This window comes from Solanum pennellii, chromosome 8 (genome assembly GCF_001406875.1).
Source record: "Solanum pennellii chromosome 8, SPENNV200".
Classification (NCBI taxonomy): Eukaryota; Viridiplantae; Streptophyta; class Magnoliopsida; order Solanales; family Solanaceae; genus Solanum; species Solanum pennellii.
Window position 1 is genome coordinate 62,210,713 of NC_028644.1, and position 15,477 is coordinate 62,226,189.

The 15,477-nt window shown below is 32.8% G+C and overlaps 1 protein-coding gene across 1 annotated transcript; it reads right to left on the reverse strand.

Moving 5' to 3' along the window:
- Nucleotides 1–104: 104 nt before the first annotated feature.
- Nucleotides 105–9,568, reverse strand: LOC107028768 (ubiquitin carboxyl-terminal hydrolase 18-like). Its single transcript, XM_015229954.2, has 11 exons — nt 9,309–9,568; nt 7,525–7,687; nt 7,358–7,446; nt 7,176–7,261; nt 6,919–7,081; nt 6,653–6,776; nt 5,604–5,761; nt 4,626–4,710; nt 3,391–3,603; nt 2,007–2,068; nt 105–1,889 (listed from the first exon to the last, which is right to left on the reverse strand). The coding sequence occupies exons 1-11, from the start codon at nt 9,566–9,568 to the stop codon at nt 959–961; spliced, it is 2,334 nt and encodes a 777-aa protein (XP_015085440.1). The 3' UTR covers nt 105–958.
- Nucleotides 9,569–15,477: the final 5,909 nt, after the last annotated feature.

Here is a 15,477-nt window from a genome sequence, read left to right on the forward strand (position 1 = left end):
ACTGCTGCACAATCGCTCAGGAAACTCCCTGAACCCAATGCAACCCAACACAGGAAAAAGAAAGGAAAACACACACGAGGCCTCTCCTCGTCACCATGCAAAACTTAAGCTGAGATAGAAAAGATACATTCAATAACCAAATGGACCAGTATAAATGATTCAAACAGTGTTTTCTCAATCTTGGAGAACAAATGAGTAAGTTCAGTGAAAGTCGAACCTAAAACGTGTGAAAGATGGCAGACCTGACAAACGACTTACAACTAGCTGTATACTCCACTTCCATCCCCTTAACCACATCCCACCCCGCAATCTTCTAAACTTTGCTGCTTAATGAGAAGTAAACAAGAATTATCATTCTAAACTACAGCACCCAGTGTAGAACAACGTTAAGAACAAAAGAATTAGCATTTACAACAGATGATTAGGCACCAATAACAGCATCCGATTAATGGAACTTCTCAAAATTATGGGCACTTCTATCCATGCCACAAATGTATTGTGGACAATTCCTTCTCGATAAATGAACCAAGCCAAAAGGACACAAGTTTATCCAAGATTCCTTCAAATATTGAAACCCTGGAAAAAAATTCCCAGCTTGTTCTATTGTGACGAGGGGGGTATCATGATTTTTCCAGTTTATTGTCAACATCCGAAGAAGCTCTCTGACAATGTAGAAAGAGAAAGCTATGCAATGCCCCCTTGGTAAAGAATTAGATCTCTAGAAAACTTAAAAAGGGTTAAATGGGAAAACAATCATAATATATAATTTTGACACAAGTGATCTTCTCTGAATTCTTGTAGGAGCTATCCAAACTTCTTCCTTGACACTTCTGAGGTTCTATTTCAGCTCATCCATGGGATTTCTAAGCCCAGGCACTAGCTATTGCTGATAGCTGATTGAAGACATTCAACAGGGATAGCAGAATCTCCATTCTCAAGGTGACTTGATTCCCCAGATTTACAAATGGTTAGTCTCATTAAGAGAAATTGCAGCTTGTTCAATTGACACATTAGACTCAGAATTTTTTATTTCCACATTAGTATCTTGGTCATCCTTATCGATGTGGTTTTCATGAGACAATTCAGGCTTCGTACAGGAATTTGTCAGACCATTAAGTGTGCTATTGCAAACTTGCCATGAGACATCTTTCTTGGCACATAGGTTCAATGGACGTTTCCCAAGAAAGCCAGGGGAAAACAGTGGCTTCGATTTTGCTCCAGAGAAACTCCCTCCATCTGATTTCAGGACCACATTGCGGATTCCATGAGATGAATTTTTTTCTTTCTGGTTACCTATGTTTGGCATTTCAGAAGAATTTTTCAACTTCTCATTGTCTGAGATGTCCCCAAATTTTGACGCAGAAGATGAAGCATCCACAATTTCACCATATGTGGCTACAGAATCCTCCTTAAAAGAAGAATTCAAAAGACAGTCATTTGTGGTTCTTTGACATGGTTCAGTACCATCTTTACTGTCAGAAACAGGGGATATTGTTTCACATTCTTGAATGTCAGCTTCAGCCGAAGAACTACCCCCAAAGGAACTACTGGATACCACTCTAGGGAAAGAAGTTCCTACAGCTCTAATGTCTGGTTTAACATCCTGCAGCTCCTGCTGGACATGAGAACTTGCCACAAAATCTACCTCCATTCTGTCATCGGGGTTGGTCAAGGAGAATAGCTCCTCTTTGGCACCAATCATCTTAGATTCTGAACCATTAAGAGTTGGCGGTGAAAAAGAATCAACAACTGTAGCCGGAGACCCCGTTTCACTGAGACATTCAACATGTTGGTCTGTGGAACCCGGTTTGTTTTCCACTTTAATTGTATCCTCGTCTACTTTCTCTAAAGGTCCAAGAGGAAATAAGGATGTTCGCCGAGGGTAGATCCTGTAGAAAGCAAACGCGAATCAAGATCATTTGCTTACAAAGGCAATACAACATGTTAAATAGACGTGATATATGTACAGATGACTGATCAATCAGATCATGGTCAAAGCAAGTTACCTGCTATATAAGAGCATGTATGCTCCTTGAGAAAGCACTTCATCCAAATCAACCTTAACCACCTAGTAAAATTTGAAAAATAAGTCGCACGTGAATATTTAAAGTGATAAATGAAGAAGTATGAAAAGGAAAAATAATTGTCTATATGAAGGAATATCACATTATACTGAGATTATGCTGCTTGAGGTAGAATATCAAATGATGACCTTTATCAAGGCTCATGCACTTTCACATTATTTATTTATTTTGAAATTGGTACTGTTGTATTCCACAGCATTAAGGGGTGCTAAAGACCATCAAAATGCAGACACAACATATTGCAGAAGGGAACAAGACTACGTACTTTACACCAAAAGTAAAAAGATATAACACAATTCCACTTAACTATTTGTTGCAAACTCAAGCAACATGAGATTCAATAGCTAAATAGAGAAAATGGCGTCACATCCTCACATACTACATGACAGGGACAATTTCTGAAAGGTGGCACAACAACGGGAGGTGCCAATACCATCTGTTGCTTATACTTTTTGTTTGTGTATACATATATACCCAGGCAAATTTGTAGTAGCTAAAAACATGGAGTACATTCCAATCAAAAGAATAGAAACAGTATATTTCTCAGATTAGATACATCTACTAAACAACTTTAAATCTCTAAACACAAAATTAAAAGAAGGTAAGTTTCCTAAAGCTTCATTTTTTACTTACAGTACATTATCTTGGGAATGGGCACGTATATGATATGAGAGGGCAGTTTCTAATAACTTTTAGTGCATGCACAAAATACCATAAGCATGTCACCCATCTGACACATGTACATGGTAAATGAAGGAGCCAACAAATAAGACAAAACTAAGATATGAGAGAACACAACTAGCTTGTAGCCAATATACCTCTTCAAGCTACTCCACCCGTTTAAAAAAGAATGACCCTATTTTCTTTTTAGTCTGTTTCAAAAAGAATGACCCTTTCCTTTTTTGGCAACACTTCAATTTTAACTTTCCACGTGGCATGTTTAAGACCACAAGATTAAAGGGCATTTTGGTACATTTGACATAACTTTAATTTAGAACCACAAGATTAATTGGTCTTCTTTCTTTTCTTAAACTCCGTTCCAAGTCAAACTAGGTCATTCTTTTTTAAACGGAGGGAGTAATATTTTTATTATTCAAACAGATCTATCGAGGCAAATGTAGCATTTCACCGCATATAGCAGCTTATTAAATTTTAAAGCTTCAGAGATGCAGTGTAGATTATCAGCACAAAAGAATATAAATGGAAGTCCAACATGCCAAATTCAGCAATCAACCAGTGTATTTTGTGCATTGGGACTACATACAACAATAAACAAGAGGGTGTAGAGAAAATGAGATGTTTCTACCTTGCAGTCATCGATCCGGTGCCAACTTCCACGAAAATCCTTGATATAGCATATGTAATGGCCGAAAAATGACGCATTCAACATATCCACATGAACAATAACTGCATATAGCTTGTAAATATCATTGCCATCTCCTGTTTCGCTCATGTACGGATGGAGATCTAGTGTTTCAGGGAAAGTCACTCTCTTATTTAATTTGCCAAACCTACCACTCTGCATAGAGATATTGGACATAAATAAACAAAACTAGCAGATTTTGGAGCACAAACACACAGAGTTGCTTCCAAGAATAAAATGGAATTTAGGGGGTGAAGAATGTTAATAGAGAAAAAGATGGCCCATAGTTATTGTAATTTACCCAAGAATAAAACGGTATTAGGGATGAGGAATGTTAATAGCGAGAAAGACAGTCCCTCAGTTATTGTAAATCACCCAAGAATAGAATAGAACTTAGGGGTGAGGAATGTTAAAAGAAAGAGAACATCCCTGATTTATTGTAATTCACTCATCCCACATAAAAAAGCAAATTCTAATTCACAGTTCTAAAAGAGATATAATAACAACAATTAGAAACGCTACACTTAGGGATCAAATTATCCTTTTGCTTTACAAGCTAGGGTATGCTTGGTATTCATACAAACTGAGCTAAAGATAGGGCACAATGGAAAAAAAGATCATCTAGGTGATAGCTACTAGTTGATTAGCATGCATTCGATTGTCATCAACTCTTGGTCAACTCATCAATTCAGAATCTGGTTGTTGTTCACACTTTTTTTTCTTTCACTTGAAGGATTGAATGGATTCCTTAAACGGTTCAACTCCTTTGAACTAATATTACATAGTTGCCATGTGGTTGGCTATTTGTCTTAAATGAAAAGTTAAAAATGCAGTCCACTATTTGTAGTATTTACATCTGTTATTGGAATATGGCCAAAAGAATCCCACCGGGGAAGAGGACCACCTTGATGTGGGGATGACTTGCTGGAGAGATGAAAATTGGAAATGAAACTTTCTTCTAATACTCTCAAGTGCAGGACTAGTATGACTCACTTTTTTCACTGGAGAGAATAGAGATATAGGTCATTGACCACTAACTAAAGACGGATAGGTCCTATAAAAAGATCAAGGATCATTCATTTACATGTTTGGAAAAGAAAAACTTGTTTAAGGGCTATAGTTTATAGTTCTCTTAACCATAGATGATTGAAGCACAATAAATAGCAAATGAAACCAACCTGAAACCTTTTCAAGGCAATTGTTAAGATATTTGGTGCTCTCCTGACCATAAGGCGCTTCCATGCTTTGACATAGTCATTGCATCTGCAAGTTTAACCGCATTTGTTGATTAACGATTAGGTAGCAGTATCAATCAACTGTGCCTTGATTGGTTGTCAACCATCAGCAATTTAACTAGTGAGCTTTAAATAACTCACACATGATAAAATTAAGCATGCCATCCAATAGAATTAATGCATAGGATAAATTGGAAAACTAACATTAAAGTTACTGTCCAACCACAATTTTTGAAATATCTTTTTATGATGTATGTGACAATTATCCTCAAAAACTCTCCAAATAATAACTAAGCCAAAGAAATAGGACAGAAGAGTGACATATGTGAATCAAGATCTAGATGGATCCCTATCTTTATCTCTATCCACGGAGATACCTATCTATATGGAGAGAGATTTATCTATGAATCGGCCTAGACTATCCTCTATCAGGATAGATATGTCCCTATGAGCGACTACGCTGATCTTTATATGTTTTGGCCACCTCCCTTTCCGCTCCGAAGAAGAAGGTTTGGATCTTTCAATCTTATATCGTGAGGTATGTGACCTATGTTAGGTCCATAAGATACCACAGCCTTTGGTGTTCTATGATTCACCTCTGAATAATGAGTAGGTAGTTCGATCCTTTTTATTTTGATCTTTTTAGTAAACTGATGGAGGGTTGCAGAGCAATAGGTCGAATTACTATACAAAGAAGAGTTGTAAACTATAGGACTTCTTGTTCAAGTAGGAATATTTCGGTTTTAATGTATGTATTAATCCACCATGCTATTAGATACAGATGAACACAAAAATCTGGGAATGGAATCAATCAGCATTGTAAGGTAAACATAAAACTATACATCATTGCTCAAAGAACACCAAAATGGCACTCCAGACTGTAAAAAGGATGTAATTAATCACTGGCATGGGAAACCTCACCCATCACATTTATACAAGTTATCGCCATCGAGCCATTCTCTAGCAGTGAATTGATCTAAGCACTCCTCCAAAGATTCAGCATCCCCATGAATCTCTACTGTCAGATCCATCATATTTTCAAACTGATTTGAGACATTACTGCATTCTGTACATATGACCTAAAAACAGAAATAACTCATTTAGGAAGAGAAGGAAAGGGAAGAGATCAGAATAATATAAGAGCGAAAACACATATGCAGCTTGAAATATCAAAAAACACAAAATACTTGGCAGAATACCTAATTATCCCCTTAAACTTGACACCATTTATTCGGTGGATGCCTAAATTATTTGTAGTCCCAATTACACTGGACTTGGCTAGCACTCCATTATTTTAGCCAAATAAGAAAGGTTTAGCCAAAATAATAGGTTCCAAATGTGTATTTCTTTATCTATTTGGTTTAGATGCAGTGGCTATTTATTCCAAACAATTCCTTTTTTTCTGTTTGACACAAATCTGTATTGGCTAGAGCTCCATTATTTTTAGCCAAATAAAAAGTTCTAGCCAGAATAAATAATTCCAACTATGTACTTCTCAATGCAATGATTATTTGTTTCAACTATGCAATTCTTCTTTTTCGGGCCAAATGCCCAAATCTGTAAGAAGTTTGATCAAACTCCAATATTTTTAGCCAAATAAAAACTTCAGTCTACTATAGAATTCCAACTAATTTCTTTTACCAATTTATACTGAAAAAGATGATCAAACAATTAATGAATTTTTTTATAAAAGGTAAAGATATATTTTATTTTAATGAGAAGTGCAACGTAGCAACATCTGTATATCACTTCCATGGGATGAGATCGTCCAGGGCTAAGGGCTATTAAATAACCAAATCTAAATGGGGTAATCAAGACTACAAACGGGGCCAAGTTTAGGTGGGTAATTTGGTTACTAGCAAAATATGTTCATGATGCAATATTTAAAGTATATAGGAAGTGTCAAGTCCTATTATGATACTTTGGATAGTGACATGCTTATGTCTTCTCTTATCATAAATTAAAATTACCTGAGATTGCAGGTGACCACCAAATATGTGCTGAATAAGTGTTGTCTCCTGTGTGTTAGGAGGAACAGCCTTCTCTCCACCAAATTCATCAAGGCACACAGACTGCATCATGTCAATAGCAAACCTACAAAAGAACGAATTTTTCATTATTTTATGTATCATAGCTTCTGGACATTAAACACGGCTGATTAAACACTATAGCAGAAAATACATATCAGACTTCCTATAAGATACTCAACAAATTTATTTTATGAAAAGAAACATACCTCATAAATTCATGCGCATCCTCCTGCTTACCATACCCGAGATTACCACCAATATTAGGCAACCGTGAAAGTATGTTGATTGGTGAGAAGGGCTGCTGACTCCGACTAGTCCGTTCTACATGGTGTTGAAATTCACAAAGGAAGCACCAACCATTCCGCCTACCTGAGGGAAGAGAGGGAAAAAGTGCATAACATAAGGAGCTATTCCAATTACTTCAAAAAAAGGCAGAAGCTTGTATACTTTCTAAATGGATTACATTCTCTCAGATGGCCTTTTTCCAACAAGTAGGCAACAAGTGGCTTGGTATATGTCAGACATTGCAGAACCACATTAGCGAAGCAACTGCACAAGAACCAACAATACATTTAAAATACAGATACAAAAGACAGATGGCATATTAAACAATTCTTGGTGGCTGGAGTGTAACTGAGGGAATACCTGTTTCCACAATTAAGGAGCCCACAAGGTGGAAAACCTGGGCTATCCCAGTTAAAGAGTTCCAAGAATTCCTCATATGGGAAAAGAACCTAAACGATTTAACCAAACTTTGGTCAGGTGCTGTGACAGAAATGCATAGTTGTGTAATTAACTAAGACGGAGAATACCTTCTTCGAATGGTCTAGAACCTTAGAGGTTCCACTAGCATGAGAGAGTGAAACAGCAGAAGATTTCCTCCCATGCAAAGAACTGCCTTTCCCAGATAACTGTAAATCCTTGCATTTAAATTTGTGCCCTGAGTTCCAATGAGATCTCTGGCAAGCTTCAGAGCTATGAGAGGAAGAGAGAGAGAGAGAGAGAGTAGAACCAATCAGTAGTTAACCAACACGGCACTCCAGAGTCCAGACTATATAAGGAAAAGGAAACAAAAGTATAATCACCCCTGAGGAGTGTTTTAGAAGTGACACATGCAAAACAACAAGGTCAAATGGGCTTTAAGCGACAAGTACAATACACGTTTTTTTGAAGTGAAGAGCACAAGTTACGTAAAATCACAAAAAGGAAAACGGAAAAATTTCCTTGTACTATACAAAATTGAACTGTCATAAAAGAATCGACCACATTGATCAAGGTCACAATTGTTTATACTTTGGATATATTCAAATCCTGCCGTTAGAGAAAAATCTCTACCAATATATCGTCACATATTGTGTTTATACCGTAAAATAGAAGATCCTGTTAAAAAGAAAACAGAAGTAACCATTGTGGACACTAATTGATAAAAGTCAAGTTACTCTATCAAGGGGCTCTATATTACAATTTAGTATAAATAGTAGTATATCAGATTATGCTAGATTGCTAGTTATAAAATTAGACACAATAACTGGTCACTGTTGTCGCCATAAAGAGAAAGGTATTTTATGGAATCCAAAATTAAAATCTTCGTAAAGATATTGATATTGTTGTAGATTGTGTAAACATACAAAAAACCTATTGTCTGGGCTATAGATCCCTGTGTGTGTATATATACATAAAGAGAGAGAGAGATGCAATCATAGATTGTGTATATGTGGCCACAGGAAATTGTGCTGTCAAAGGTGAAAAGAGAGGGAAAAAACAATTAGGCTTGTTGAGGCAATAAGTGCATAGCACAAATAAAGCATGGCTTTAGTGAAGAAATTATGAGTACCTAGATGTAGTTCACAAATAGTAACTGTAAACCCAAATAACAATTATATAGACAAAAAAATAACGAAAAAACTAAATGTAGGTGAATTACTTTTAGTTTAGTGCACTCTCTTTTGAGGCAAACACGTACATCCTACTTTGCATCTAACTTGAGGGCTTGAGCACGCCTCAACCGAGCTTTTGACAACAATGCCGAGAAGTTATTTTATATAATTAGGGATCTATATAACAATATAGGAGAAAAAGCAGAAAAGTATAATCATGCATTTATAACCAACCAAATTGCAGACTCGCAAAAGATTGACCGGTGTGGAGTGTGAACGATAGAACATATGTGGTTAATAATAACATACAAGTATTGTTATTATGAGATTAATAATAATGTACAGATTTTCATATGGTAACTAATAATACTTGAATTGCTATGCAGGGACTACCTCTTCTAACAGTCTAGTAGTTAATACATATATGCTTATTCCATATTCTTCCCCCACATAAACACAATATATCAGCAATGCAGAGCTTAATCCACAAATCAAGTGCTGCAAGTTTTTGTACCAACAACCAATATAGGTTTTAAATTAGTAAAGAATTGTTTTCTTGTTCCAAATGAGGGATTGAAGCTAAGTGTGTGTATATGTACAGCTGCCGTCAACACCAATACCACTAGTATTAGCAGAAAAAGTAAAAAAAAAAGTGAGAGAAATTAATAATTGTATAGATATTATCACCACATTGTATTTGTGTTTAGGAATAATCATACCAGTACTTAACCATCTTGCAACGAGAGCATTGTTTTTTGGTGACATTACTGCATACGGCGCAACCTTCCGGTGTTGCCGGGTCCATTCTGCGATCAACAAAACCGGCCGTCGGCGAAGCAGAAGACTCAAAATTAGAGTCGTCGTCAACGACAAAGTACTTAGAAGCGGTGCTCTTAACAAGGTAAACCAGTGTTACAATGACGGCTATGGCCGTCAATACAAATTGCAAGTAGGAATTCAGATCCACTGCTACATGCATTAGAAATTTATACTTTTTCCTACTATGCGAAAAAACACTTTCTTCTTCCTCAGATAACAACGCTCTCTCATAAATTGCAGCCTAGGGTTTCAATTCCTCCATTGATGAATTCGACTAATTTGGGGGAATCTCCTATGGAATTTAAATTTCTGGAAAAAGAAGGAAGGTCTAATTTATAATTTTTTTCCTTTTCTTTTTTCGATTGTCAAGTAAGCTAATGTGCACCTTCTCAAACCAAAAAAAAAAATATCTATTAGCTTTCAATTAGTTTTTTTTATTTTTCTTCTCGGTCTCTCTTGAATAGACTCACAATTTATTGTTGAAAATAAGAAAGACTTATTATCCGAGGCTCTACTAAATAGACTTATAATTTTATTATTGAAAGTGAAAGAAGTTTATTATTCGAGCAACTCCTCTTATTGTCCTATTTTTCTTTTAACTTTGAAGCTAATGAAATAATTTTAATTGAGTATGAATCTTCTTTTTGTTTCCAGAAGTGTGTAGCAAGTTTTAATTATTATTTCTTCTTCTTAAAAAACTAGCATTGTATAGTCTTTGTTTATTCTTTGCAAAATAAAAGTAATGTTTTCTTTATAAATTGAGCTTTTATGTTTTATGAAAATTAAAGAAAATGTTAATAGTTTTAGAAGTGATTGGTATTGGCTAGAGTTATTGCGAATAAAAGTAATATTTTTTTTTATATAAAATGAGCTTTATTTTTATAACCAAAAGAAGATGTTGATAGTTTTAGGAATGTGATGCACGGGCCCAATAGCATTCTCAATAACTTTTTTTCATTTGGTTTTTTAATTATAACCTACTCCAAATCCAATCACTTCAATAATAAAGTAATAGGGGTGAGTCAAAATTACTCTTGAACTATTTAAAATAGTTTATATATACTTTTTATTTATATTTGGGAGTGAAATTATACTTGTCGTTTATATTTTGAATCACACGTATCTTTAAGACGTTGTCTTTGTCATATGTGCTGATATTACTGTTCACATAAACAATCTAGCATGACAAAATATCTTCCTTTCAATTATGTTGTTCTTCCTTGTTCATCTTTATCACAATTTTTTTAAAAAAATTATTCAAAATAGTTCTTTCATTGTTCTTGTTTGAGATATAATTCGGACTTTGAAATTTCATTTTCAAAGTGCGTCGAAGTTCGTTTGAGATAGTAATTGTGTGTTGAATGATCGAGTTCATTGTTTGAATTTTGATGTAATCGAATCTAAGGCTAGAAAAATTAATTCTCTAAGTTGAAAGATGTAAAAAGAACTTTTGAAGTCATTATTTTTGTTAGTGAGAAATTTCTAGTTTTTGTTGGGTTTTTGAAATGCAAAATTTTGAAAAGAGTTAATTGAATGTTATTAAAAATTGTTTGGATATTGCAATTGAAGATGGAATTTGATATTTAACTGTTGATTTCTTACTTTGAAGATTGAAATCTCTTATAGTTAAAATTCCCAAAAAATATATGAAAAAGTTCTTAAAACCTTGAAAATCTAATTAAAATCGTTTTTTGTGAATCTGTGACCCAAAAATCCAAATAATAAACTCGATCCTTCAACATGCAATCACAACCCAAACAAATCTCAATACACTTTGAAATCAAAATTTTAAATCCGAACAACAACTCAAACAAGAAAAATGGAAGAATTAAATTTGATTTTCTTTTTATGATAGAGATGAACAAGGAAGAACAACATCATTGAGAGGTTTTGCCATGTTGGACTGGTTGGGTGGACTGTCATATTAATTGTAATTGCAACGATAACGTTTAAGGGTATTTGTGATCCAAAACATAGACGACAAAAGTAATTTTTTCAAACATAATTAAAAAGGTATATATGAGTCATTTCATATAATATGGGGGTAAAATTGATTTTGTATGTAATATAAAATAAACAAGAGAGAAGTATTGACAACACTTTTGAATTTGATATAAATTATTAGTTTTATTCTTAAATTGTTGATATCCTAAAATATACTTTTCTATTTGATAAAATAAATTTAAATACACTCCCAATCTGCTACATGACATAGAAAGTGGTTTCAAACTCTTGTAGAAGCATGCAACTCTTATTAAAAAGTTGAAAGAAGTGTTGAAAATACCCTAAACTTTAGTACAAACTTTGAGGTGTATGTCATTCATGTTGCAGGATCGGAGGTGTATTAAACTCAGCCAGTCAAGTAAAGGGGTGTTTTAAGACTGTCAACAGTTCGGAGATGAAACCAATCATTTACGTTGAATTTAAGAGTGTTTTCATTACTTCTCACTATATAAAATACTTCATAAGTTTACATACATACATATATATATATATATATATGTGTGTGTGTGTGTGTGTGTGTGTAACCGAGAGGAGAGAACTGTATCCAAGAGACGATAGAGATGTATTCAATAGGGGATGAAGATGTATTCGAGAGAGGATATGTATGTATTCGAGAGGAGAGAGTTATATTTGAGAGGAAATGTGGATGTACCCGAGAGGAGAGAGATGTATTCAAGAGGATGAAGATGTATTCGAGAGGAGATAGTGCTGTGAGATGTATCTGATAGGGGATTTTTATAACTTTTTTGAATGCTATAAATTTTTAGAAATTATAATAAAATAATATGTGAATTTAGGTAAAAAGAAAAATTAAAATTATACAGATAATTAATTATATTGGGCCCGTAAATGGGCTTTCAATTATCTAATATATATATATATATATATTAAAAGGTTGATGATTATACTTAACTAAACATGCATTGATTATATTGACCTAATTTTTTTAATGTAGTTTAAAACTTGCCGGCAAAAATCTTCATATAACGCCAAAATCTTACTCTTCATTTTAGCACATTATGACATTTTATGTTCTCGAAAGATAATTCGATTAATGTTTAAAATTAAATTACCTTATCATATTAGAATCAAAAATTTTTCATATTCAAAAAAACTTAACTATAAGCATTGTAACTTACACTTTCTTTTTGAGATACGTCATTAATTGTAGTGTTGTAAATGTGGTTTCCTCCATGTTCATCAATTTTTAGAAGCCCTAAAGGTAAACTAAAAAACATACTCCACCATGCAATTTTATCATTGTCACTGGCATTTTATTAATCTCAAGTAAATATTTAATAGAGAGCTAAAATTAAAATTGATCCTAGTAAATATCACCAAATTAGTCATGTGGTCATCATAAATCAAAGGCTTGAAACTAAAAGATAAATATCTAATATATTTTTTTGAAAAAAAACATATATTTGTATTTTTGAAAGGACAAATAAATTCGATACAAGAATCTGAACGGCAGCCACAATAACTCATTTAGCTAACCAATAAAATTATTATTTTTTATTTGTATTGCAAAAAGAAGCCTTTGAGGACTTTTCCGTCAATTCCTGGTTGAGAAAATATCTAACCAATACAATATATTAAATTCGAAAAAAATTAGAGGTAATTAAATTGACTTGAAGTTGAAATTAAGTAGAAAAATGTCATTCTTACATTGCATGTCACATGTGTATCATACATCTATACATGAGCATATACACAAAATATACATGAAGATATTCATAGATATACACCTCCCTTTGAAATCCATCCAATATATCTCTCCACTCAAACTATTGTAGCATTATCGCCCAAATTAAACCATAAATCCAATATCAATACACAATTAAAATTTCTTAAAGGCATGTAAATATTAAATTGAAAAAAAAAATGTTATTGATTTATTCAGTTTGATCATATGAGTATTTTTTGATATTAATTAAAAAAATTAAAATTTTAAGGATCAAAAATTAATAAAATTTTTTAGTTAATTAAAAATCAAATATAGATAAAAATAAATCGAACCAACCTATATACATCTCTCGACAAACAAAAGAAAAAGAAAAAATGAGTTGGCCAAAAAGAACCTAAATGACACGGCATTTGTTTCAATGATATGAATAGAAGAATTTGTTTGTTTAGTCGTCGTTTACGACTATCCAAACACGGCATAACTTACCCAATTTTGACTTTTCTTAGCCGTCTTTCTCGGCATTTTTCTAGCTTATTTCCATTTTCATTTTCATTTTTTCCATCTAAATTAACTTCTTGTGTGGTTTGGTATTATTTATTAATATCTACTTTTTAATTTTATAATTTTAAAGAGATAATTTTTTGAAATTATACCTAAAAGTAAGGAATATTTATTATTTGAGCAACTCTCTTGCATCAATGCTAGTCGAGTAGTAGTTGGTGGTAGAGACTGACAAAGGACATGGTGATGACATTAAATATAATTATTTTATTTTTTAAATAGAAATTTCCGAACGTGACTTTTGAATAACTTCAATTAGTGCATGTGAGATAAATAAACATCGGAAAGTGTGGAGTAATCTGGACTTTTAACTTTTAATAACAAAAGTGAAAGAAAAATCAATCGATTCTTAAAATTGAGATTAAACTCACTATCTTTTTTATTGACGACCCTCTACTTACTTATATTCACAATTAATACCATAAAAATATCGCCAAACTTCTGGCTCTAAAAGACTTATGCATTCCATGTCTTTCTTATGTCATAAACTCTCAAAAACGGAATTTAATCGTCAAAATCTTAATCACTAAGGGTGTGTTTGGTATGAAGGAAAATGTTTTCCATGGAAAATGTTTTCCTTAATTTTTGAAGAGAAGACATTTTCCTTAATTTTGAGGAAAATGAGTTGATTTGGAAAACATTTTCCAAAACTTTTGTCCCAACCAAACATGGGAAAATTGGAAACATTTTCCTTCATACCAAACACACTCTAAGCTTAAACCTTTTTCCTTTCTTCTATACTTTCTATTGTTCAACAATTAACCAAATTGCTACTTAGTTCTATTGACATTTGACACATAATTACAATTATGAGTTTATTAACTATGAACGTCAATTTATGTGGATTCCATAAGCTATTGTTGTTTGCGTTAAATGTAAACAATTGTTGATAATTATTTTTGGCTTTATTTCATAATCGTATTATTTAATCTATGTAATGAAATTTTGAACGTAAAAAGATATATATTATCGTAAAGAGATGACAAGAGATTTTGTTACTATAGAGGTATATTACAAATAATTTTTTTTAATCAAACTTATAATTACGTAATTCATGTTACCAATAATTTTGTATCATCTCCGAACTACTATATGCACATTTACATTTGAGTATATTATGTTAACAATCATTTTAAATTTTAAGAAGGATAAAGGCAAGAGTTTTATCTCCTAAAAAAATTGAGTTGTATTTTTTAATTTGACGAAAATCTACTAATGAACTATGTTTCTTATCTTATATTAGTTGTCTACCTTATTATAAATTATTTATTAATTTATTAAATCAACAAAAAGAAAACAATTAATTTTCTTTTCTATTTTACTTATATAATTAATGTTTTTTTTGCAAGTCTAAACAAGTTTATAAGTTCCAAAGACTTTCTTTCTTCGAAGAAGTAAATAAAAGATAAATTAATAAAATGATCTATTTTATCTACAATTGAAGCATAACAATAATAACATATGGAATTACACTCCTACTACTATCTCATAAAAATTGAATTTTTCTTTTTTCTTTTTCAAAGACTTTCGACTTTAATATAATAAATCAACTAGAATATATGACAGAAGGGAGTGTTTGTTATTATTTTCTCCAAATTTAATTTTTTTTTAATGCAGCTAGCCCACTATCTGCCCACTTTATTTATTATAATTCCAAAACATAAAAAAAGATACTACCAATTGGCATTATTTTGCTCATGTATTATATTTTGGACAAAATCTAAATACTCAACTAACAAATAACAAAAATCGTTAATTTCAATATATACATACAGGTAAAAGGTAGAAGGACCTCACCCCACCCCACCCCCTACCCC

Coding starts and splice junctions, on each gene's coding strand:
- LOC107028768 (XM_015229954.2), bottom strand. CDS start 9,568: ATGCATGTAGCAGTGGATCTGAATTCCTACTTGCAATTTGTATTGACG. Junction 7,688..9,308: donor TGCAAGATGGTTAAGTACTG/GTATGATTATTC, acceptor TTCCTCTCATAG/CTCTGAAGCTTGCCAGAGAT. Junction 5,762..6,652: donor GTGGTCACCTGCAATCTCAG/GTAATTTTAATT, acceptor TTCTGTTTTTAG/GTCATATGTACAGAATGCAG.